The sequence below is a fragment of the Phaethon aethereus genome (assembly GCF_964289735.1).
Source record: "Phaethon aethereus genome assembly, chromosome: 17".
Taxonomy (NCBI): domain Eukaryota; kingdom Metazoa; phylum Chordata; class Aves; order Phaethontiformes; family Phaethontidae; genus Phaethon; species Phaethon aethereus.
This window is the reverse complement of record NC_138593.1, coordinates 16,033,699-16,056,366: the sequence shown is the minus strand read 5'-3', so window position 1 is coordinate 16,056,366 and position 22,668 is coordinate 16,033,699. Positions and strand designations below refer to the sequence as shown.

General features: G+C 52.3%; 1 protein-coding gene across 3 annotated transcripts in view; it reads left to right on the top strand.

The window, feature by feature from the left end:
- Positions 1-3,222: 3,222 nt before the first annotated feature.
- The window catches only part of AIFM3 (AIF family member 3), a gene marked incomplete at both ends in the record, with an annotated part of 36,419 nt that continues 16,973 nt past the window's right edge, over positions 3,223-22,668 (top strand). For 2 of the 3 annotated variants that reach the window (XM_082007877.1, XM_082007876.1), the window contains 7 exons: positions 3,223-3,253; positions 10,817-11,030; positions 15,112-15,221; positions 16,599-16,708; positions 18,090-18,134; positions 19,433-19,529; positions 21,818-21,930. In XM_082007877.1, coding sequence (XP_081864003.1) covers positions 3,223-3,253; positions 10,817-11,030; positions 15,112-15,221; positions 16,599-16,708; positions 18,090-18,134; positions 19,433-19,529; positions 21,818-21,930 — 720 coding nt within the window. Of the gene's footprint in view, positions 3,273-10,796; positions 11,031-15,111; positions 15,222-16,598; positions 16,709-18,089; positions 18,135-19,432; positions 19,530-21,817; positions 21,931-22,668 lie in introns of all 3 variants that reach the window. The other variant, XM_082007875.1, reaches the window with a different exon arrangement.

Sequence of the window (22,668 nt, the reverse complement as noted above, 5' to 3'; positions counted from 1 at the left end):
AGGTTTTATGGATGATCCTGGGTTCAGTTACATTGTGTGGTATATGAGCTTACTTGTTTTTCCGAACAGTGGAGATTTTGGCCATGACTCCTGCAGGACTCTGTCGTGCCAGCTCTGGTTCGGTCCCTCTGGCTGCCACTAGCAGCGACACGAACCTGATGTGTCTCATGAGTCGGTCTGGCAGAGCAAGCTGGTGCCTTTCTGCAACCAGCTGGGTCTCAGGTGACTTTCTGAAACATCTCTGTGTGCTTGCTGGGGCTCGGGCTGTGGGGCAGCCAGACAGCTTCTCCCTGGTAGTGTCAGCTGAAATCCTGCCAAGGACGATTCTGCTCTTGCCTGGTTAACTCCAGCAGTGGAGGAGGGGTGCCCAGAAACCTGGGCTGTGCTCTGACCCGCTGTGGGGGCTGCGGTGGCTCACTCAGCCGGAGCCCAGCCTGTGCTTCAGAAGCGCCCAGGGGGACCATCCGTGGGGGAACCAGGAGGTGTGAAGTGGGCCTGAGGGGATGGCTTCAGACTGCCATCTTTAAGGTCCAAACAAAGCACAGGCATCTCAGACAAGTGGCTGATACTCAGGGACAGGGGCTCTGACATCACCCACACCCCCACACCCACACCCCCACCCACCCACCCCCACCCACACACCCACACCCCCTCCCCCCACCCCCCCACCCACCCACCCACACACCCCCCGAAGTCCCTTGTAAAACCAGCCAGACCAGCTGGAAACCAGTCCCACGGCCATCAGACTGTGCATCAGCATCTCTGGGGGGTTTGGAGAAGACCGAGCAGTCCTCCAACGTGGCACGTTCAGGAGCAACCCTTCTGCCACCGACCCCACAGCCTGCCCGGGTGGTTGGGGGTCCATGCTGCGCTCCCCCTGTGCGCGGCGTCCCCAGGACAGCATCCCTCCGATGCCACCTGGAGCGTGGCCCTGCCCGGCTGGCCTGGACCCGCTTTCTGCTGCCGGAAACCCACAGCGAGCTGCTGCTCCGTGTTAGCAGGAGGTTTGATCGCTCGTGAGTTGGCTGCGGGAATGGGCTATCGCAGACCTCGGAGCAGGCTGGTTGCCCCCCAGAAGAAAGCCCAGCCTCCGTGTTGGTGACGGTGTCTTCGCTTCAGCTCTCCTCGCTCTCCGTGCAGTTCACCTTGTCTCCCTGGCACGTTCTGCTCACAGTGGCAGCTCCTTTTGGTCCAAACTCCCTTAGGTGCAGTTTTACTTTCCCTTCTGGCTTGATGCTGGGGATGTCCTGGGTGTCCCTGCGGGCTCATCCCCCATCACTTGCTCCTCTTTGGCTCTCGCGCCCTGCCTCCTTTTTTGCCAACCTTTGCATGGTATTTTATTAATTTTTACACTAAATTATTATCTTGTATCACTGATACATCAATGGCTTGAGACTCTGTTTCTCTGACACAAAGCCATTTTCCCTTTTTCCTGTGAGTTTTGGCAAAGGGCCGTACAGCACTGCCTGCATGTGACTTCTCCGCTGCGTTTTTCCCTGGCCCTCCCAGGTCTTCCTCTGAATTTGTGCACCTTCTGACATGGCAATTTTTTGCATTTGCTCTTGCATAAATATTGGCGTGCTGCTTTCCTTGGGTGCTCTTGATCTTGTGAGAAGAGCTCTTGGCTCTTACCTGCTCCATTTAATGTTCCCCCTTTGCAGATGAGCTTCTCTGGTGCCTCTGCACACATTGATCACTCTTTGTAGTCTCCAGGCAAGCGTGTGTTTTTTTTTTTTTTTTGTCCTGTTACCAGTTTGTTACCGGTCCCAAACTGGTACCGCTCTGATATGAAAATGGCATATGTCCGCTTTGCACCACACGGCAAGGTGCCGGTCTCTTGTTCCTCTACAGCCTGGATTACTTATTGAACATGCCTCAGGCTTCGAAGGTGGTCCTGCAATGCACCTGGGACTTGATGGAGGTCACGCCATGTGCGGCAGAAGGGGAGTTTGAAGGTGTGCGGGAAGCAGTGTGCATGTTTTGGAGGGGTTTTGGAGAGATATAGCTGAAAACAGGGAGATACATCTGGATATTTTGAGTTGGCGCTTAAGTAAAGCGGAGAAATTGCAGTGCTTGGCAGCTGTCTTCTGGCACTTCTGTATTTTCTTCTTGTCGGAAAGGTCTTGAGGCACTTTCTAAGCTGCGGAAAAGCCTACTTTGCCTGTGTCAAAATGTCCTTTGGAAGTGGTTTTACCTTCGTGCCCACACTGGAAGGCTTTGTAAAAAATACATAGCAAAATCATAGTAAATCAGTTCAAGTACAGGTACGAATGGGTAAAATTAATTAAATGTTCTATTTTATTGACAGCTTTGTTGTATGAATCTTTGCTGTTTTCAGTCAAGAAATATAACTGAAAACGTTAATCCTAATTCTTAGTCTGTACCAAATCTGAGAACACCATCAGTCAAAGCTAATGAGATAACCACAATTTGAAGTGGACTGTTTGCCTGTCCACTTAAACATAAAAAAATCTTGACTTAATATTATAAAAAAAATTGGGTTTTGGTGCAAAATGGCCTGATATTGAAAACCCTTTCTCAAATAAATAATTGTTCCAAAGCGAATGGGATTTCTGCAGGAATTAGTGTTATTGGAAAGGGGGAGCTTGCAGGACCAGTCAGGAAAGTAGATTTCTTTCTTCCATCACATAGCAATAAAAGAAAAAAACCTGACTGAAATGTATTTATAGTTTAATCATTGTATTTGGGCTGCGACCTATGTGCTTAGAGATTTAATTCCCAAAGGCAGGACTTTGGAAAGTTATTAAAACCTGAACATAAATGACACGAGGGTTTTTGTCATTTTAAACTTTGAAAGGATGACTGCATTTATGAACTTCAAAATAGAATTTACCAGCGACTCCCAGCACGGTGACCCCAGCGTCACGTTCTCTCCTTGTCACGGGGGTCCCTGGGGGTGTGCAGGGTTCAGTGTGGCTTGCCCCCGTGCTTCCTGCACCCGTTGTGCTCATGCTGCCCGGCTCCTGCCTGCAGCTGTTGGCGCAGGCAGGAGCGCTGCTCGACGGTTTTCCTTCCCTCCCTGCAGCACCCGCGTTCCCTGCTGGTACCGCTTCTCACGGAGCTTTTCTGCCTGGTGCAGGTTGTGAACGACGCCTGGAGCCCGGGACAGCGCGAGCAGGCGGTTGATCATGCGAAGATGCGCCTGCGCCCTCGCTGACCTGCCTTCCGTCCCTGGCCCAGCTGCCTGTCCCGGCCGGCGCCATGGGAGGATGCTTCTCCAAGCCCAAACCAGGTGACTGCCCTCCGGCACCGTGCCCCCGTCCCGCCATCCCCATGGGGAGAAGTAGGTCAGTGGTGGTGGACGCTGGCTGGGGGAATGTTAATTCTCGGCTCCCGCAGGGAGGATTACCAGCCTGTTAATCCCCCCCAAATTCCTCTGTGCTGTCGCTCTCAGGCAGGGAGCTGTGCGGGGGCTGCGGTGGTGCCTTGGGGGTGGTGACCGGGTGGGAGGAGAGCTCAGCCCGCACCCTGCAACCCCATCAAAACACCCGCTGCTAGGTCTTCCCCCTCCCATCTCCTTGCACCCCGGCTACCTGCCCTGCCTCTGCCCGCTCGCAGTGTGTGGGGGCATAACTGGCCCCTTTGTGCCCCAGGGTGGGTTTGCGTGACAGCCGTCCCCTGCACAGACGTGTGGCTCCAGCACCTTCCAGCTGCCACGGCTTTGCCACTCACTCGCCAGCCCTTAATTTTGTCCCTGCTGGAAGGGAGGGACCAGGGAAGGAGCAGGACCACTTACTGCTTAATTTCTTGGTGCTTTCTCAGTCCCGCTGCCCAGGCCAGGTCCTGGGGGTGCTCAGCTCTCTAGATTTTATTTTCTTGGTGAAGCTCGTCCACGTGTGCTGCCTCCAGTGGGGAAAGCATCTGCAGGCACCTGGACATCAGAGACATTCTCCTTGCCCCACACACTCTGGGCTGAGTGGGCTCCCTGCCCCGTGCGGTTTGGTGAAGGTGGGCGTATGTAGAAGAGGAAGGGGCTGCGGTGCAGGCTGTGTGGGTGTTGCTGGCTGGTCAAGGGAGGTCTGGTGTGGAAGTGCCAACGTTAAGCCTTGTCCTGAGCCTCTGCCTGCAGCGTGGGCATGAGCAGGCATGCGCGGCTGCCCGTCCTCATAACACCCAGCAGCACCCGCACCAACCCAACGCTGGTCCCCAGGGACCGATGTTGATGCATGGGGGCTGGCACGGTTGGTGTTGCCAAAGCTGCCTTCGAGGAGAGCTCCCATCCCACAGCTTGTTTTGACCACCTAAGAGGGAGCTGAAGGGCAACCCTGTCCTTGTTACCTGCTTATGCCCAAGGGCAAGGGGAATCAGGGAGTTGCACTGATCTGTCAGATCAGTCAGCATCCACATGTCACCTTTGTGGGTGGACAAATGTCTTTTGGGGACTTTTCATTGGCAATTTGTGTTCATTGCCTCAGGCAGTGGGGATTTCAGGTTGAAGGACTGGAAAGGTCAGAGGGGCGATAAAAGTCATGTCTGCAACTCACCCAAGCATCCGCTGGCTGAGGTCCTCTGCCTTTGCTTTGCAAGGCAGTAGGAGAAAATAAGTGTGTTTTTTTTTGTCCTTGACCTGTACTGTGATTATTTTATGGGTCACTGCAGTGCCAAGGTAACATGGTGTTGGACACTGTGGTCAAATATCTATCTTCACTTCACTGCTGAAAGGGTAAGTTTTCTTTTGTGGAAAACCCATGCTCTTTATTTCCTTCCTTGAAATGTTTAAGGAGTGAAAATGCATCCAGGAATAAATGCCTTCATTGACTAAACTTGCAACGAACTCTGCTGGCAGTTCTACTTTATTTTGTATACCATCAGAAAAATTGTGTTTAATCTTGGACCAGTCCAGGAATAAAAGTGCTCTGCAGGCATATTTCCTGAATTGCCAATTTTCATGTAGAGCTGTATTTGCATAGCAGGGCCAAATGACTGAATATGCCATCCTGTAACGCAGCACGCTCTCTGCAGCTCTGGTTTTGATTAGGAGTCTTCAAAGGCTTTTGACAAGCCTTTCCCCAGCCCCTGGTTAGCACGCCACTGACTGCAGTGCTTCATCTCAGTGGTTATAAAACCTGCAAATGCAGTGAGGTAAACGGATGCATTTGCAGAAACCAACTGTTCTGGCAAAGAGGTTTCACAGCCTTTTTATGATATTTGTCATTCCCCTTTCTTGCGGGAACTGTGCATCACCAGAGCAGAGTGGACTTCACTATTTCTAAAAATCCACCTACCCCTGTATGAATGAGAAGCAAACCACGCAGGGACAGAACAGAGCTGCTTTCTGCACCAGTGCTGTTTTGATATGAAGGGAATACTTCAGACGCAGCCCGAAGTCAACAGAATTAATTTATACACTTTTGAAAGATGTATAGGAGGTTCTTATCTGCTCCATCCCCTTGTATCTGAGGGAGAACCTCAGTCCCCCTGAGCACCCTCAGCATTTCTCGAGATAACCTTGATGTTGCACACACGTTGCTGTGTGCCAGGAAGACTCTTTGATGAACAGGTACAGGAGCTTTGGGGAGTGGAGTCCTGCAGCAGTAAATAACCGTGCTGGCTGTACCAGAGGCCGGCCCCGAAGTCTGGCTGCTGCTGCAGTGCCCGACCCCATCCGCATATTTAAATGTTTAATTAAGAGCTTATGTTCAAGCAGCAAAGTAATCTTCTGTTATCTCTAGCGCTGCAATCCCGTGATGCCAGATCCTCTTCTGAAGTCCCAGTCCTCAATCTCTGCATAATTTTTTTTTCTCCGGGTGTGTGGTGCATACGCGATGAGCTGCCAGCTGGCAGTCTGCGTGGGATCCCAGCACCCGCTCGGGAGAGGCAGGACCAGGATGACGAGTAAAGGGAACGATCATGTGCCCGCGACTGCTCGGTGTGAGCTGCAGCAGCACCGTCTCTGCGCCAGGCGTGGGAGAGCGGCTTGCAAAACCTATAAAGTTGTGATTTCCCCCCCCCCCCCCTCCGCTGGGCTCAGCGCTTGACGGTGGGGCAGGGAAGCAGCTCTGGCACAGCACCGGGTGTCTGCGGGTGAGCTTTGCTCTCGCACAGAGGATGCATTTGGCTCTGAGCGGGGAACGTGTTCCCCTTTGCAGGGGTGCTGTGCTCAGCTGGAGGGGGTGCCGTGTGCTGTGGGTCCTTCTGAGCTTGGTTCCACTGGTGCCCCCAGGGCTTGGCTGGAAAGTCCTACCTCCTAGTTTTTGGAAGCGTGGCATTTGCTGAACAGGGCATCTGGAGAGGGATAGTAGAGCCGGGCACATTTGACGTCATGGTTTTGTCATTAGCTCTGTCATTTTTAAAAGAAATTGTTTGGAGTCCCTTTGAGACCCCCTAAAGGAGTTGTCAGTGAGGTCTGCAGCTAAGAGGCAGCGCGGGCAAGCCTGGGGGTTGCCTGGAGAGTGCAGCTCTGGCAGGGCAGAGCGAGACCTCAAACATGTCCCGCGGCGAGGGATTTGCTGTGTGCTGGCTTTGGGAAAATAAACCCTCCTGGGGTAACCCGGGCTTTCTGGCTCTGCCCGCTGGACCCTGCTGGTTTCTCCATCATCACTACCCTTGATGCTTTTCTGGTGCCCACTGTGCTCCGAGCTCTGGGCACTGTACAGCCAGTACAAGGCCATTCCCTGCCCTCAGTGCTTATTTGCCCTGTGCCTGCAGCCCCTAAGCAGCAAACCCTGAGGCATCGCAGGGTTTTGTGGTTGGGGAAGGCAGACACACAGCTCTGCCCTCTGCCAGCCTGGCTCCTCCATCCCCTATGGCCGGGCGTCTTCATCTTACCCAGACTCGCCCGGATTCAAGCCAACTCTTGGCTCATGCCTCCCCCGTACTGCCGTATTAACTTAGTATTTTCCCTGTTTCTACCGTTTTAAGTATGATACTCTAAACGGCCTGATATATGTAGTTTAAATTTAGCCTCTAGAAGGGCACTGAGCCATACTAGGAAGTTAATCCTGTTGTAAAGAAGTCTTGGGACACTTAATTGCCCTAATTTTTTAAAATAATGACCATGGCCCAGCCACCCTCCCCCTGCCAGCACCCTGCCCTGTTTGGCTGATGCCAACATTTCCAGCCTTGTGTCTCGGGTACCTGCCTAAAAGCAGGCAGAGGCTTTGACTTGTCCCACAAGGCTGTGAACAGTGATGGAGAAGGAATAAATTTATGGGAGATGTAATGGGGTATGAATGACTGACTGCCAGGTGTTAATGACACGAGGCAAAGCACAAAAGCGTCATGGCCGCAGCGTGAAAAAAACACAACCTGAGCCAGCCATGAGAAATGGGTCTGGGACATGGTTCCTGGTTGTGCACACAGAGGTCCTGGCCATGCTCCAATGTAAAGGCTGAAAACCTGGGAGGGGGAAAAAAAAAAAAATTGGGTCAAAACTTACAGTCTTGACAAGAGTCCGTATTTTAAGCAACTGATTGGGGATTTAAGCAATATGATTTTGGGGAGCTGACTCAGGATTTCTGAATACTAAGTGCTGGCACTGCTGAGGTGTATGTGGATATGCAGTATTAGCCCCTGCTAATGCTCAACTGTTGCATCTGCTTTTCTATATATATTTATAAAATACTTCCAGCCCTGGCCTGATGCCATTGTCCTTCATATATATATTATATTAAAAATGTACATGAACACAAAACCACATACGTACAGGTATGGCAATGTGCACTCGCAGCCCAGAAGCCACCCGTGTCCTGGGCTGCCCCCAAAGCCACGTGGCCAGCAGGGCGAGGGAGGGGATTCTGCCCCTCTGCTCCGCTCTGGGGAGACCCCCCTGCAGTGCTGCGTCCAGCTCTGGAGCCCTCGGCACAGGAGAGACATGACCTGCTGGAGCGGGGCCAGAGGAGGCCACAGCGATGCTCCGAGGGCTGGAACAGCTCTGCTGGGAGGACAGGCTGGGAGAGCTGGGGGGGCTCAGCCTGGAGCAGAGAAGACTCCGGGGAGACCTTCCTGCAGCTGCCAGGGCTGAGAGGGGCTGATAGGAGAGATGGGGACAGACTTTTTAGCAGGACCTGTAGCGACAGGACAATGGTAATGGTTTTAAACTAAAAGAGGGTAGATTTAGACTAGATCTAAGGAAGAAATTTTTGACAATGAGGGAGGTGAACCTCTCTCCCAGGTTGCCCAGAGAGGTGGTAGATGCCCCATCCCTGGAAACACCCCAGCTCAGGTTGGACGGGGCTCCAGGCAACCTGCTCTGGTTGAAGATGTCCCTGCTCATGGCAGGGGCCTGGACTAGATGGCCTTGAAAGGTCCCTTCCCACCCAAAGATTCTATGATTCCGTGATGCTGGTGGCACAGGGCAAGCAGGCCTATCTATACCATCTGTACCTATATCCTGGATGCATACATCTGCTCTGGAAGTTACAGCTGTCACCCTTGTTCCCACCAGCCGTGGCCGGGGCAGTGCTGCTGTGTGACGGTGGTGGCCTTGGCCAGACCCCAAGAAGTTGATCACTGCAAAGATTTGTAGGGGCATGCCTGAAACTTTCTGAACAGTTTGCTTTAAGCCCAGGAACTTCTTTCAGCAGTTGTAGAAAAAGACTGTCAAAGGGATGGAGCACGCTGGGCCCAACTGCACTGTGCCAATCGGATTTCAGAATTAAACTTGGATTTATGAATATTTCATTTAAATGTCATTTTTCCTGATGGCAATTGAAGCAGTTTTCTGGATCAGCTCAGGTGCCACTGAGCCCCAGATTCCTGGAGGGATCATCCCTTGGGAATGCAGGTCCCCGGCCAGAGGGACACTCCATGTGGGGCTGGGGGGGACGAGGAGGAGGAGAAGGGGGGATAAAGGGTCAGGAAGAGGCAAGTGGGAGTTGCTCCCCATGGAGGCAGGTGAGGATGTGTGGGGCCTGAAATAGGAGGGGGAAGACTTTATACCTCTGATAGTGTTTTCCAGGGACTGGCATAAATGGATGTTTGTTTTATTTCCTAACTCTGTCCTGGAAAATCCATGTCTGCTTGTCCAAATGCCACAGGAAGAACAGTGCTGATGGAAAGTCGCCTCTTTGCTGGGTGCCTGCAGGGAGCTGAGCTGCTTCTGTAGAGCTCCAGGAACAAATTTGCTCATAGAAACATATTTTTTTAATGGATGGTGCTGGGCCCATTAGTTTACAGTAGCTCCTGTAATTGCAGCTGGCAGCTGCCATAACGTAACAGAAGTTCACGTTTGCTGTTGGTTCAGTGCGGCTACACAGAAAATTGCTTCACTGGACCTGTCCATCACAGCGCTGGGTGAATCCTGCCCCTGGTGAGTGCACGGATTTGGCACTCTGGCAAAAAGCCGCCCCATCCCCTGCCCTGCCGAGCTGGCACAAAGAGCAGAAACTCGCAGGTCTCTTGCAACAGCTGCCTGCTCCCAGTGCCCGGAGAGCCATGGCCACTCGCTTTTCTCCCGTCCTGAACGAGCAATCCTCCCGCTGACCTTTTCTTCCATCGTCCTCTTGATGGACTTGCAATTAATGGTGTGGGGCAACAAACAAAGGCGGGAAGACCCAGCACCCTTCTCTTGCTGCAGGGCTCGTCCTGCTCTTCTGGGGCACATTGTTCCCCTCTCTTTTCCTTTCCTTAACCTGCTTTGGCCGTGAGCTTTGATTTTTATCTTCCATACAGCTTTTCCTGTTCGTGACATTTATAAGACGGGGAAAGCTCAGCAATTTCCCATTTGCTTGGGCTGCCTCTTCAGTCTCTGGCACTTACCCCCCGGCTCACTATAGGACTCCCCTGCTGTTTATTATAAATACTAATGGCTTCAGTTTTATGAAGTCCCTAGGAGCTGAAGTGATGTTTTTCTCCTTAGGACGTGAGAGCTCATCACCGGCTTCCTCTGATGGTCCCGTGTCCAGCCTGCTCCCCCGGGCACGGGGCGGTGGGTGGGGGTGTGGCTGGGGGAGCGCTGCCCTCCGGGGAGCTCGGCTGAACGTCGGTGTGTCCGTCCCTGCGCGGGGAGGCCGGCGGCACATCCCGGTCGAGGCAGCGGCAGGGACGGAGGGACAGAGCCCCGGCTGGGCTGTGCCAGGGACTGCCTTGCTCCACCACCGCCCTGTGCCAGCGCCCAGGGTGGCACTGGGGCCGAGGGGACCCACTGGCTCCGGTGTCCCCTCCGGTGGTCGGGGGGATGTGCTGTGCTGGCACAAGCAGCTCCCGCGTGTCCTGGTCCCCTGGTCCCCAGGCCGGGGATGTTTTATTGTCAAACCTGCTCAATGGTCTACACCTAAGTAAAATGGACGATCCTTGTTTTTGCCACTTAATGCTGAAGATTCGCTCTACGCTGAAAACCTTGTGCAGAAATAATTTTGGATATTTCTAGTTAATTGGTCTTCTAATTCTTATTAATTGGTCTCCACCTCATGAAGCAGCTTTATAGACCATGCAGTGTTGGCTTTCTCTTTCAGTTAATGTCATCTACAAACAATTAAAGGGTTTTTTGAAGTCTGTTTGAGCCTTAGAGGCCTTGGCATGCCTCACATTTAGCTGCTTGAAGTTGTTTTCCACTAAACAGACCAGGAACTGTGACTGAGGGGTTGTTTTGCACCGATGACTAATGCCTGCTTGCAAGAATATGTACTTTGTGCATTCAGAGGTGCCTGATGGAGAAAGAGAAGTGGAATAATGGGCTTGGGTAATCAAGCTGAGTTTGATATTAAATTTTGTATTTTCCCAAGCAAGCCAACAAAAAACATCTCTTCTGATGACATCTGTGAGCCCCTTTCAAAGTCCAGGGAAGGAGGGAGAGGCAGAATGGCAGAAAAACCTCTGACTTCATTTTAATGAAGATTGCTGTTTGTTCCTGTAGTTGAAGTGAAAATTGAAGTTGTGATACCTGAGAAGGAGAGAAGCAAGGAGGAGATGTCGCCCAACGGGAAAGCCAGCCCCTTGATCTACAAAGTCAATGGGACTGCCCGGCATTATCATCTTGAGGAGCATCCCATTGCCAGCAATCCCTACCACAACCCAAAGGATGTGGTGGAAGCGTCCGTGTGCCACGTGAAAGACCTGGAGAATGGACAGTAAGTGCCTAAAATCTTTGCAGGTAAAGCCTGGGAGACCTTATACCCCAAACCAAACCCCCTATCTTGTTCTTTACAGTTTCTGGAGATGATGATTTAACTTGGTAAAGTAATTTTTTTTTTCTCATCTTAAAAAAATGACATCATGGACAAACAACACCTATTTTGTACCAGAAGGTCTGCTGTTCCCTGCACACTCCACCCTGGGACTTGTCTTAGAAAGACGTGATGTTCTATAGCAGAACTTCTCAAGAGGGTCTGCTCAGCTTGCATTAGACAACCCTGACAATTTTTTATAAATTTATAGCCTTACTAGTTTTACAAAGCAGCATGAGTATCACGTGGGTGGAGCTGATGGGGAAGATTGTGTGCTCCACCACTTCTGCTTTGAGCCAGGCTCATCTCTCAATTTGCGCTTTCACCGAGGATGCAGTTTTCCAAATTTTTTGCTAATGGCAACACACTTCAACTGTGTATAGTCTCATTACTCTGGTTGAAGAGTTTTCTGAAGTGTAAAAGGTTTCTGTTCCAGTCACTGTGCTTTACAGGCTGGTGTTTCTTTTCTGGGTTAGATGTGCCTTTTCTGCAGCATGTTCTGTTAGTCTGATGGCCAACATCCCAGCATGCTCTGTCCTTGTGTGAAAGAAAACATAGCTCAAAATAGCTTTTATTCCAGTGAGGGGGTGTTGTCAGGTGTGTGGGACACAGCAGGAGTCTGGCAGCTATTTGCTTTAAATTGACTTTGTGTTTAGGTTGTTACTAAAAGAGTGTGCTTTGCTGTGGTGCCCCAGTGCAAGAAGGACGTTGGAAAATTAGGGCTTCAATAGATATATTGACCGGAAAGCTTGCAGTATAGTAGATTAAAAGATTTGAAGAGCTCTGCTGGTCGTGGGGAAGGGGAGAAGGGAGCTGGCTGCAGTGCATGAGAACATACCTGGCTTCAGGTGGCTGTAGCAGGGAGCTCCTCAGCTAAAGTCTGGAAACTGGGCTCACACTTCAACTGTGTGTGGATTCGGCTACTGAAACATGCTTCGAAGTATGGCAGCAGACTTGCCATCACTGGACATTTTAAGTTGAGAATAGCTCTTTTCCTAGCTCAAGAGAGAGGTGCTGCAAGAAGGTCCCACGGCTCCTGTAAGCCCGGGGCCAGGCCAAAGGAGTCCCTTCTCACTCTGATATCCAGAGGGATTTTCTGGGATGCTTCTCTCAAGTACTGTGCTGGGCAGCGGTGTCCATGGGCATGGCAGTAGTGTGGGGCACTGGCACGAGGCTTCAGGCACCTCTAAGTTGTGGAGTCTGCAAGCACAAGGCACTCTTTCTGCCCACCCCATCTAGCCTTCTGGTACCAAGATGGTCTTAGCAGAACCGATAAAAGATACTGGAGGATAAACTCTGGTGCTGCTGTACCCAGCCAGCCTCCCAGCAGGCTAACTGGAGGAGGTCAATGAGCTGCAGACAGAAAACAGCCCCCAGTGCTCCACCAGCTCCTGAGCAAAGGTCCTTTGCAAGCCAGAGCTGAATTTTAGCTGGTGCTTCCCAAGTGGGGAGTGTACTGGGGCAACAGGACAATTTCCCAGCTGAGTAAATAGCTCAGCGGGCAGCAGTGCATCGTAAATCACCCTCTCGCTCTCTTTGGGGTGCATGTGGGATCAGGAGTCTTGCAGGTGGCTGTGTGCTACCTTGAAGACACTAGGTCTTGTTTTTGACTCTCTGAGTTCCCACAGTTCCTTGGCTAAGTTGTAAACTCTTCCACTTATCTTATCTTATCTTCCCATAGAGTTATGGCTGTCATTTAACGAGAACCACAGGTTTTGTCTGAAGTACTGTATAGCTGAGGAATGCAGTAGGACTTGTACTGCTCTATTCCCCTTGTGCTGACAGAAGGACCTCCAAGTGTCCTACACAGGGAGGGAGCAGAGCTGCATCACAGGGGAGTGGGGCTGCCAATTCACTGGGACAAAATGGCTCCCAAGGGCAGGTGTGATGAGCTCTCTGAACAGCTCTGCTGCTGTTTTCACCTGAGGTGGCAAGGAAATTGAGCGTTTGGCGTTACTCTAGTGGTACAGTTGATGCAGGTGGAGCAGGCACCCGCACAAAGACTTGTCCAAGGTGGGTTTGAAGGTGTTACAGAGGTGTTGGTGGACTGAGCCCTGGTCTCATCTCCATGGCTGTGAAGCAGAGAGTGGGACAAGTGTCTCTGTAGCCTTGGTGCAAGTGACAGGATAGAGTTGGGATGTTGCCCAAAGACGAATGAGCATGCAAAACAAGTCCTGTTTGTCTGAGACCCAGGGACCCATTGTGCATGAACAACATTCATGGATCACATGTAGCCAGTAGCTTTCCTGAGCATGTGGGGTTTGCTGTGTGCACAGGGGTGTATACAGTACACCAAAGGCAACCTGAACGTGCCAGGCTGGCTGTAGGTATGGTCCACCGCGGAATGGGAACAACCAGGATTTCCCAATAAACCTCAAGTTGTGCGGGGACAGACTTTCTGGCTGGAAGAGAGGACGTGTCCAGGGAACAGCAGGTCTCCGGTAGCTCTGCGTCCAGCTCCCTGCAAAGCAAGGGCTCGCTCCTCATCTCTCTGCTTTCCTCCATGGTTAACTGGAAGGCTCTGGTGCAGGGAAGCAGCTGATGATAATTGCATTGGGAAGAGGTTCAGTGCCTCATACAGAGCCATGGGTTGCATAGGATGTACCGGGGCTGCTGTTTGGAAAAGGAGCTCCTGAGCAATGAGAAGAGAAAAGGAAGCGAGGACAGGACATGTTGGGATGAAAATCTGGTGGAGACATAATGAGAGAGCCAAGAGTAAACATCTGCTCAGTGCAGGGCAACATCAGTCCCACTCCACGACACTTGGGCAGCCTGCACTGCGCCTATGGCTGGAAAGCTGTAGAAATCCCCTTGGCAAAGATCTGGGTGGGGGAAGGAGTGGGGGTCTCGGTGCAGGAGCCTCCTGCATATCCCAAGCTCCAGACTCTGCAGAGAGGAGCAATGGGCAGCCTCCTGGAAACGATGAATGGTTGAAAGACTCAGAGGTGCACGGTCAGCAAAGAGATGCTTTTGGCCAGGACAGGGGTGGCTGGAGCCTCAGCCTGGCTTGGCTGGTCAAGGACCAGGTGACTTGACCCTGGAGCTGGGGAGGTGTGATCCAGAGACTCTAAAAATTGCAAAGCTTTGTGTGTGAAGGATTCCTGCTGTGCTAACCACGCTTTTGTCCAGGGCACCTCACAAACGACTGTGGTCTTTCAAAGAGCACCCGAACCCCTCTGGCTCGAGGGTTAAGTCGTCTCCTCGGCCATTGCGGGGCTGAGTGCCAGTAGCACCAGGAAGGCAAAGCGGAGCAGGTGCAGAGCTGGGGCGGGCAGGCCAGAGCAGGCGGGCAGGCCGCTGTGTGAGATTTACTCTGCAAAAACAGCGGAGGGAAGCAGCGAGGAGGTCCTGTGCAGGTGTCTGCTACCCCAAAGGTTTTAACAGGAGAAGGTGACCCACGTTGTTGACCCTGGGATGTGGCCAGGACCAGAGCATGGCCCCCTGAGGGGCAGGGAGGCAGACCCCAAGGCCGGAGTACACAAAGGGTCAGAGTTGCCTCTCCTGGTTTTCAAGTCTCAGAAATGTGTTTGCTTTGAGTGAGTGAACACAAGCCTGGCAGGGACCTGCTGAGATGCTGGGGCCAGGAGGGGAGGTGATGCCACAGTAAAACCAGTTTGGTGTCCTGCTCCCACTAGTACTGACCCCAGTAGTACTGAAAAGCTTTATTCTGACCTCCTGGGCTTGGGTAGAGACCACCAGCTGCTTCCCAAGCAGCTGGGGAGGTGCTTTTGGCGCAGTGATGGATGAAGAAGCTGCCACTCAATGGCCCAGCTTGGATCTGGCCCAGGCTGGGAGCAGCAGGGCCACCTCCAGGGCTGGCTCGGTGACAGGAGTGACCCACACCTGTAAGTCACCTGGAGCAGTGGTGAGCAAGCTGAAGGCGGGGGGGAGGCTGGTGGGCCCAGGGCTAGGGCACAGGGCGGGGGATGGTGTCTGCTGCCAGGAGGATGCTCTGCCATGTGCTTTCCATGCTCCTCCTCCCCAGGATGCGGGAAGTGGATCTGGGCTGTGGGAAGGCTCTGCTCATCAAGGACAGCGGCGAGTTCCACGCCGTGGGACACAAGTGCCCCCACTATGGGGCCCCCCTGGTCAAAGGTCAGTCTGCATCACGTCCTAGGAGACAAACCAAGGACATAAAAATGTTGGCAAAAGACAACCCGGTGTTCGTCCGGCTGCGCTGCCAGGGCACGGGGAAGTGCCATGCCGCATGCTCAGCATCATGTCAGCATCTTCTCTCTGCGGGAGAAGGCATGAGCAGAAAGCACAAAACTCTTGGGAGCACTTTGCTGCAGGTCTGGTTTGCTGGTGACCCCAGCTTGCCACTGCTGGTCACAGGGCTGGGGTTTCTTTGGGTGACAAAAGGGCATTCGGCTTCTGCTTCGTTCTTCAGCTGGAGCTGAACCTCTCTTGGATGGTATGAAACAGCTGCAGCTCACTGTCGCCACGCAAAGCCTGGTTTTATGAGGCTTCTCATATTGCTCTCTTTGTCAGCTCCCACCCACTGAGGAGTTAAAAAAATGTCTCAAAGGGAAAAAAAAAAAAAAACAGTCTGATTTTTCAGGCCACTCGGTCTTAAAAAAAAACCACAAAACCACAGCTCTCTGTAAATCAAAATCCTGATTGTGGGGGAAGGATGAAGCTCTTTGGGCTCACGGGTTCCTTCAGTAGCAAAAAGAAATGTTGCTGGTGTTACTGATTGAAGTGGGATGAGATACAGTGGTTTCCCATCTTGGCACTTAAAAATACATTCTGGCATTTTCTCAGGACAGGCTTCAGGCAGGTCCCTAACCAGAGTCTGAGTAATGGCAGCAGGCAGTGCCGGCCCAGCTGCATGCTGGAGAAGTGTGTCATCCAAACTTGGGGGGGTTGCACTTTACTGGAGGTAGGACCCTGGGGTCCTCAGCACAGCATCCTGCTGAGTGCCCGCTGGGCACTGCTGGCCCAGCAGCAGTGCGGGCTGCAGGCAGCCACGCTGCCAGCCCTTGCCTGGGGTTAGCACTGAGCAGGGCAGGAGAGCCCCATGCTGCTCCGGTGGCCAATGCAGGCGAGATCCTGCCTGCCTTATGGAGACCTGTGGGCACGTGCCTGGGGCTGGCCGCTTGCACAAGGATCTTGCTGGGGAATACAGGAGCTGCTGCAGGAGTAAGAGCAGGGCCTGCCCCGGCGTCCCCACATGTGGTGGGTGACAAGACGTGGCACTGCTGTGCCTTGGCGAGCAAAGGCACAAGCTCAGGACCAGTCTGTATGGCCAAATTGTAGCCCTTCGCTCTGCCCTGGTGTTGTGAGCCAGCCCTTTCAGGCAGGTAAAGCCAAAGTCCAAGGTAGCAGACTCTGAGCAAACGCTTGTGAGGCGTGAACTCGTGGCTTTGGGCATGCCCCGTGCTTTCCTGGCGGTGTGCGAACTCCTTGCTGTGTCAGGATCTGTTCTGAACCACACTCTAAATAAGCGATGCTCTGCTGTGTTTCATGCAGGGGTTTTGTCCAAAGGAAGAGTCCGCTGTCCCTGGCATGGAGCTTGCTTCAACATTGCCACAGGCGACATAGAGGACTTTCCTGGCTTGGACAGCTTACCCAGGTTCCAGGTGAGACCTTTTTTCTTGCAGGAGAGGAAATCACAAAATCAGAGCATGGTTTGGATTGGAAGACACCTTTAAAAATCTAGTCTAACCCTGCTGCCATGGGCAGGGACACCTCTCACTAGATCAGGTTGCTCAGAGCCCTGTCCAACCTGAATGAATGTTTCCAGGGATGGGACATCCACAATTTCTCTGGGCAACATGTGCCAGTGTCTCACCAACCTCATAGTAAAACATTTCTTCCTTATGTCCAATCTACATCTACCCTCTTCCAGTTTAAAGCCATTTCCCCTTGCCCTATCGATACAAACCATCATAAAAAGTCTGTCCCCATTTTTCCTATCAGCCCCTCTCAGCCCTGGCAGCTGCAGGAAGGTCTCCCCGGACCCTTCTCTGCTCCAGGCTGAACCTCCCCAGCTCTCCCAGCCTGGCCTCCCAGCAGAGCTGTTCCAGCCCTCGGAGCATTGCTGGGGCCTCCTCTGGCCCCACTCCAGCAGGTCCGTGTCTCTCCTGTGCCGAGGGCTCCAGAGCTGGACGCAGCACTGCAGGGGGGTCTCCCCAGAGCGGGGCAGAGGGGGCAGAATCCCCTCCCTCGCCCTGCTGGCCACGTGGCTTTGGGGGCAGCCCAGGACACGGCTGGCTTCTCGGCTGTGAGCGCACATTGCCGGCTCCTGTCCAGCTTCCCACCCACCAGGACCCCCAAGACCTTCTCGGCAGGGCTGCTCTCCATCCCTTCACCCCCCAGCCTGTGCTGGTACTGGGGGTTGCCCCGACCCAGGTGCAGGACCCTGCACTTGGCCTTGTTGAACCTCATGAGGTTCACATGGGCCCATTCCTCGAGCTTGTCCAGGTCCCTCTGGATGGCATCCCTTCCCTCAGGCGTGTCAACCGCACCACTCAGCTTGGTCATCTGCAGAATGGCTGCTTGCATTGGGATAAGCATGCTTTTTGAAGGTGTGGAGCAAACATTTTCCAAGTACATCCTGGGGTTGCCAGTGGAGAGCAGCACCTCACACAGCTCTCCTTCCTCCCCGCAGCTCCCCTTGCATCCATCCACAGGCGTCGGGCACCTTCTGGGAACCTGAGGGTGGAGGTGCACGGCCTGGGAGGTCTCCTGAGCAGGAATGGGGTGGGACTGAGAAACCAGCCATAAGCCTGGAGTCAAAATCAGGTTTTACACTGTCCATCAGTGCATAGTTGACACAAGACAGGAAACATCCCACAGCCCTGAGCTGGGGCAAGCCCTGCCATGGCCTGAGCTGCTCTCGCAGGAGACCTGGTGAGATCGCCGCTCTGTTCCTCACGTGTTGCACAGAGGGAGTAACCACCCTCTTCACGCTGGAGGCGCTCACTGTCCTGCAAACCGCTGCTGTTCTGTCACCCTCAGGTGAAGATCGAGAAGGAGAAGGTGTACATCCGAGCGAGCAAGCAGGTGAGGGGCCACTGGCATCCCCAAATCAATGCCTATGCTTTTGCTTTTTGCTCTGTGTGCACGGGGGTGGGGGAGAAACATTTTTCTGTCTGGCAGGGGAAGCAGTGCCTGAACAGAAGGATGGATGAGTATCCAATATGAGTAAACCAAAGGTCCTCCTAGCCCTGTCCTGTCTCAAGCAACAGCCCAAAGTTTGTACAGAGGCACGAGTGGAGCAGGGCAGAGGTGTCGTGTCCCCCCTGTCCTGCCTGTGCTCCTCCAGCCTCCCTGCAGCTGCCAGACACCTGAGCTGGGGAGTCCATGGATTCAGGAGGTCTTACTTGATGTTTGTCTGAACATGTCCTGTTTCCTGAAGTTCAAAGCAACTTTTAATTGAGTTGGCCCAGGGGAACAGGACTCTTCCATCAGCCTTTTGGCCTCATCTGCTGGATCTGAATGCAGCATGGTGATGACAGAAGTCATCTGTGGTCCTTTGAGCCCAGACATCAGCTCCTTTTGCTGGAGAGGGACCTGATGCATGGGCAGGGAGGGCTCTCATCCCCCAGATATGGTGCAGAATGCCACTGTTCAGGCCACTGCCATCTTTCTTTCCATTAAAAGCCTTCTTCTGATTCACATTTGCACATACACACATGTGAATCCATCAGCTCAGAACCAGCCTGACCCTTACAGCACTTGGATTAGATCCAGAGAGGTCACCTGAATGGCAGGACTGATCTATTCCAGCTGATATGGGTGAGATGTGAGGAGGGTTGAGCCTGTTCCCTCTCCCAGAAACGTATCTTGGCCTCTGATGTCTGCCAGTGTGGAGGTTGTGCAGTGTAGGGTGGCAGGGCTACACTGGGGTAAGTCCTTGGGTGTGCTCTGGTAGGTTGGACAAGTCTTTCAGCTTCTTTGGATATTAGAGGTGTATAAGCTCTGCTCAAGTGCAGGATAAATAAAGTTCCTGATAGGACTTTATCTCCATCTCCATCTCACCTGTTAGTTGCAGAATTGCGCAATGACACACCTGGGCTACTTTTCCTATATTTTTTCCCAGCTCTGTGTGCCTGGATTAATTTGCAGAAGATGGTGGATTTATTTTTCTTTTGTACCTTGGAAGGGGATAGTGCACTGGGTAATGGAAAGGTATTTGGGTGAGCACGTGCTTGGAGACCTCACTGGGTACAAGTGTGCAGTCGTTCCCTTTTATCCAAGCTCTTTTATGAAAACACTGTAGTTGTCCCCATTCCTGCCCGGCTACCCAGGTTACAGCTGAGGAAGGATAATGACTTTTCTTCTCGTCGTTGGTGGCATAGGCTCTTCAGACACAGAGGAGGACAAAGATGATGGCAAAATGCATCTCCTTGAGCAACTATAACCTGAGCAGTACCAACGTGCTGATCATCGGTGCAGGTATCGTGTGGCACGTGCTGGGACACTGTGCGTATCCTCTCCCAGGCGGGTGTGTGGAGAGCAGGGTGTCTGTGTGCTGTGCGCCTTCTGTCACCCCTCCTGCGTCCCTCCCTGTGCAAAGGGTCAGACCAGAGTGTCTTCCTGGGCCTTTTTGACCTAGACACATGGTCCAAAGGCACCCTGTGCTCTAGTCTATGGAGCCGTGCAGTTCCCTGTCACAGTCCTCTGCAGTGGGTGCCCTGAACCCTCTTCTCTCTACACCCTCCCTAGACACATTAGTAACCCCTGATTTCCATAACTGATAAACGTAAAGTCCTCAGGTCTTCCCGTGATGTGGATACACCTTTTCCTCTCGGAGCCTGCACGTCTCTGTCTCATCCCATTGCAGCTGCCTGCAGCTTCAAAGTTCTCACCTCAGGGTGCTTCTCTGAAGATAATTTCTTCCATCTTCCCAGAAAATGTAAAATTCCTGTATGAAGTAGCAAAACTGTCAAGCTTTTTTTTCTTACCTCTTCTCCCAGCTCCATTTATATAATGCAAATTTTGTAGAAAGCCTGATGGAGTGAATCCCACCTACCAAATCTGCCTGTTTCTGGAATGGGTGGGATGCTAGGCTGGACCATGTCGTGGTGAAACTGGAGATGGGAGAACACAAGCTGTCCGGTGTTGGACCTGAGGCTAGGAGGGAATGGCTGCTCCCTTCATGTGGAACGTTCTCATTTGATTACAGCCCCCAGGTAACCAGATACAAGCTGTGGAAACAGAGAGCACACTGCAATCTCCTGCTCCTGCCTTTTAAGTTGTGGCTTGTAGCCTGAGCAGAGGGGAGAACCAGCCTGGGTGGCTTTTCCCTTGCTGTTGGGCAACATTTTTCTCTTCCTTGTGCCACTGCTGTTTGTTGACTGAAAGCCGGGGTGTGACACTGCTGCTCCCCGAGGTCAGCTGGGCTGTCCTGGTGTACAGCAGGGCTGGAGAGTCATCAAAATCTTCAGCAAAGTCACTCAACGGGCAATATTAGCCGTTGCTGAAGGAGCTTTCTCAGGCTTCAACCAGCTGAATTTATAGGTCTATTAAAGATCAAGGTCTGTTCTGGTGGACACGAAAGGAGATTTCAAAGCTGGGGGTGTTAGGAATAAGTGTTGGGAAGAGCCCACCGATCCAGCCCTGCATCGAGGACCAAGATCCAGCCATGCCCAGCAGAGCGGAGGCAAGCGACCACTGCCCCTTACTTTGGCTTGCTCAGGGCTGCCTACTACTGTGCTGCCCTGCTTGGCTCAGAAATGTCCCCCGCATTGTCCCTGTGGAAGTCCTTGTAGATTTGGATGAATTCTTTACTACCAAAAATTAAATTTGCAAGGAGGGCTCACATGAGGGTCAATCTGGCATCAGTGCGGCATCAGTGCTGGCTCAGGGGCAGTGTGCACTGAGCAATCCTTGCTCCAGGCAGTGTGCATGGGATGGCCACCTCACTCTCTCTTCTTCCACCATCCCCTGCCTGCATCAACAGGAGCATTTTGTTGATGAACCAAACCATGATACTGTCCAGGTCCATCTTCTTTCATTGGTATTACAGAAACTATGGCCCTTACAACACCCATCACTGAGCGAGACTTCCTCAGTTAAGAAGAGACTTCACATCTGAGCTCTCAAGTCTCTCCGGTTTGGCCAGGGAAGAAGGGACGTGCCCATCAGGCTGCCTGGCTGCAGGGGACAGCACACCCCGAGGCAGCTTTTTGTTTTATTTAGCCTTTTTTCTGTGTTTAAAAACAAGCAAACAAAAAAACCTCAAAGAAATTGCATGGAAAATCCTCTACAGTGAAGCGTGCAACCAGCACTTGAGCCGTGAAGAAGGGAGGACTCCCTCCCCTCTGTGTTTGGCTGTAAATTCACCAGGAGCTGAGTGAGCAGGGGGGAAGATGCAAGACACCTCCCAGACTAGGGGAGTGCAAGGGTCTGAGCGGCCACCCGTGCCCCTGGGCTTGTGAGAGGTGTGTAGGCGTTGGCAGGACCCCTCGGGTGTGCTCTCTGTGGGTTTGTGTGGCTTTAGGAATTGACAAGTCCTGCAGAGGATTAATGTCACGCTCCACAGAGCATCCCTCCTCGTGCCAGGTGCATCCGCCCTGCCTGGCTTCCCATGCGAGCTGTTTGCCTTGGGAAGGGCTGTGAAGGAAGGCCAGGGCTAGTGGAGATGGTGATTTTGGAGTCAGCCCTGGTGGGGTAGGAGCAAAGGGTTCAGACCTTCGCATGCCCCATATGCATGGCTGCCACCCGTCTTCCTTCTCCCTTAGGGGCAGCTGGACTGGTCTGTGCAGAGACCTTGCGCCAGGAGGGTTTCTCGGACAGGATTGTGATGTGCACGATGGACAGACACTTGCCCTATGACAGACCAAAGCTCAGTAAGGTTTGTATCACCTCGGGTACGTCACATTCCTCCTGAGTTTTAGAATTTGGTGTAGGACCTTTCTCCAACATTATTCATCACATCAGTGTGTTTCTTTTTCCTTATTTGTCCTGTCTCTGTTTTCCCTTGAATTTTCTTTTCTGTTGGTGACTGAAATACAAAACACAAAGGAGGAGTTGTACAAACTCTGAACTAAGAGTACTCCAGCACAGAAAAAAGGGCACTCTCCCTAAATGTAGCAATAGCTGTCTTGGCCAGCTTGTGCCTGGATGGATCTTCGTATTATTTTTCAGGATAAAAATCTTTACGGCAATGAAATGGGGCATATGAAAAAATTGTATTGTCTGCCAGGTTTTTTATTAGTGCATGGTTCTTACTGCCCAGTAGTGCTCCATACCATAATTATTACAATTAATGGGCATCATCACAACTTGATAACTTGATTGCAGTGCGAAGATCACTTCTTCTGGCACACATCCCATTTTGCATTCCAATTTGTAGATACAGGATGATCTTCTAATCACATTTTTTGTTACTGATACCTGGGCCTCACTTGGTGTCAGACAGCAACTCAGGTTGGAGAGCAGCATTTGGTCTTGAAGCTTGGAGGTAACATAAGAACAGGCGATATATCTATCACCTTTTATGTCAGGGATGCTTATGTGTGGGGGCTGGCACTCTATAATTACAGCATCTAACTCTGCTTCCAGCCCCAAGGCAAAGTGATTTTCAAAGGAA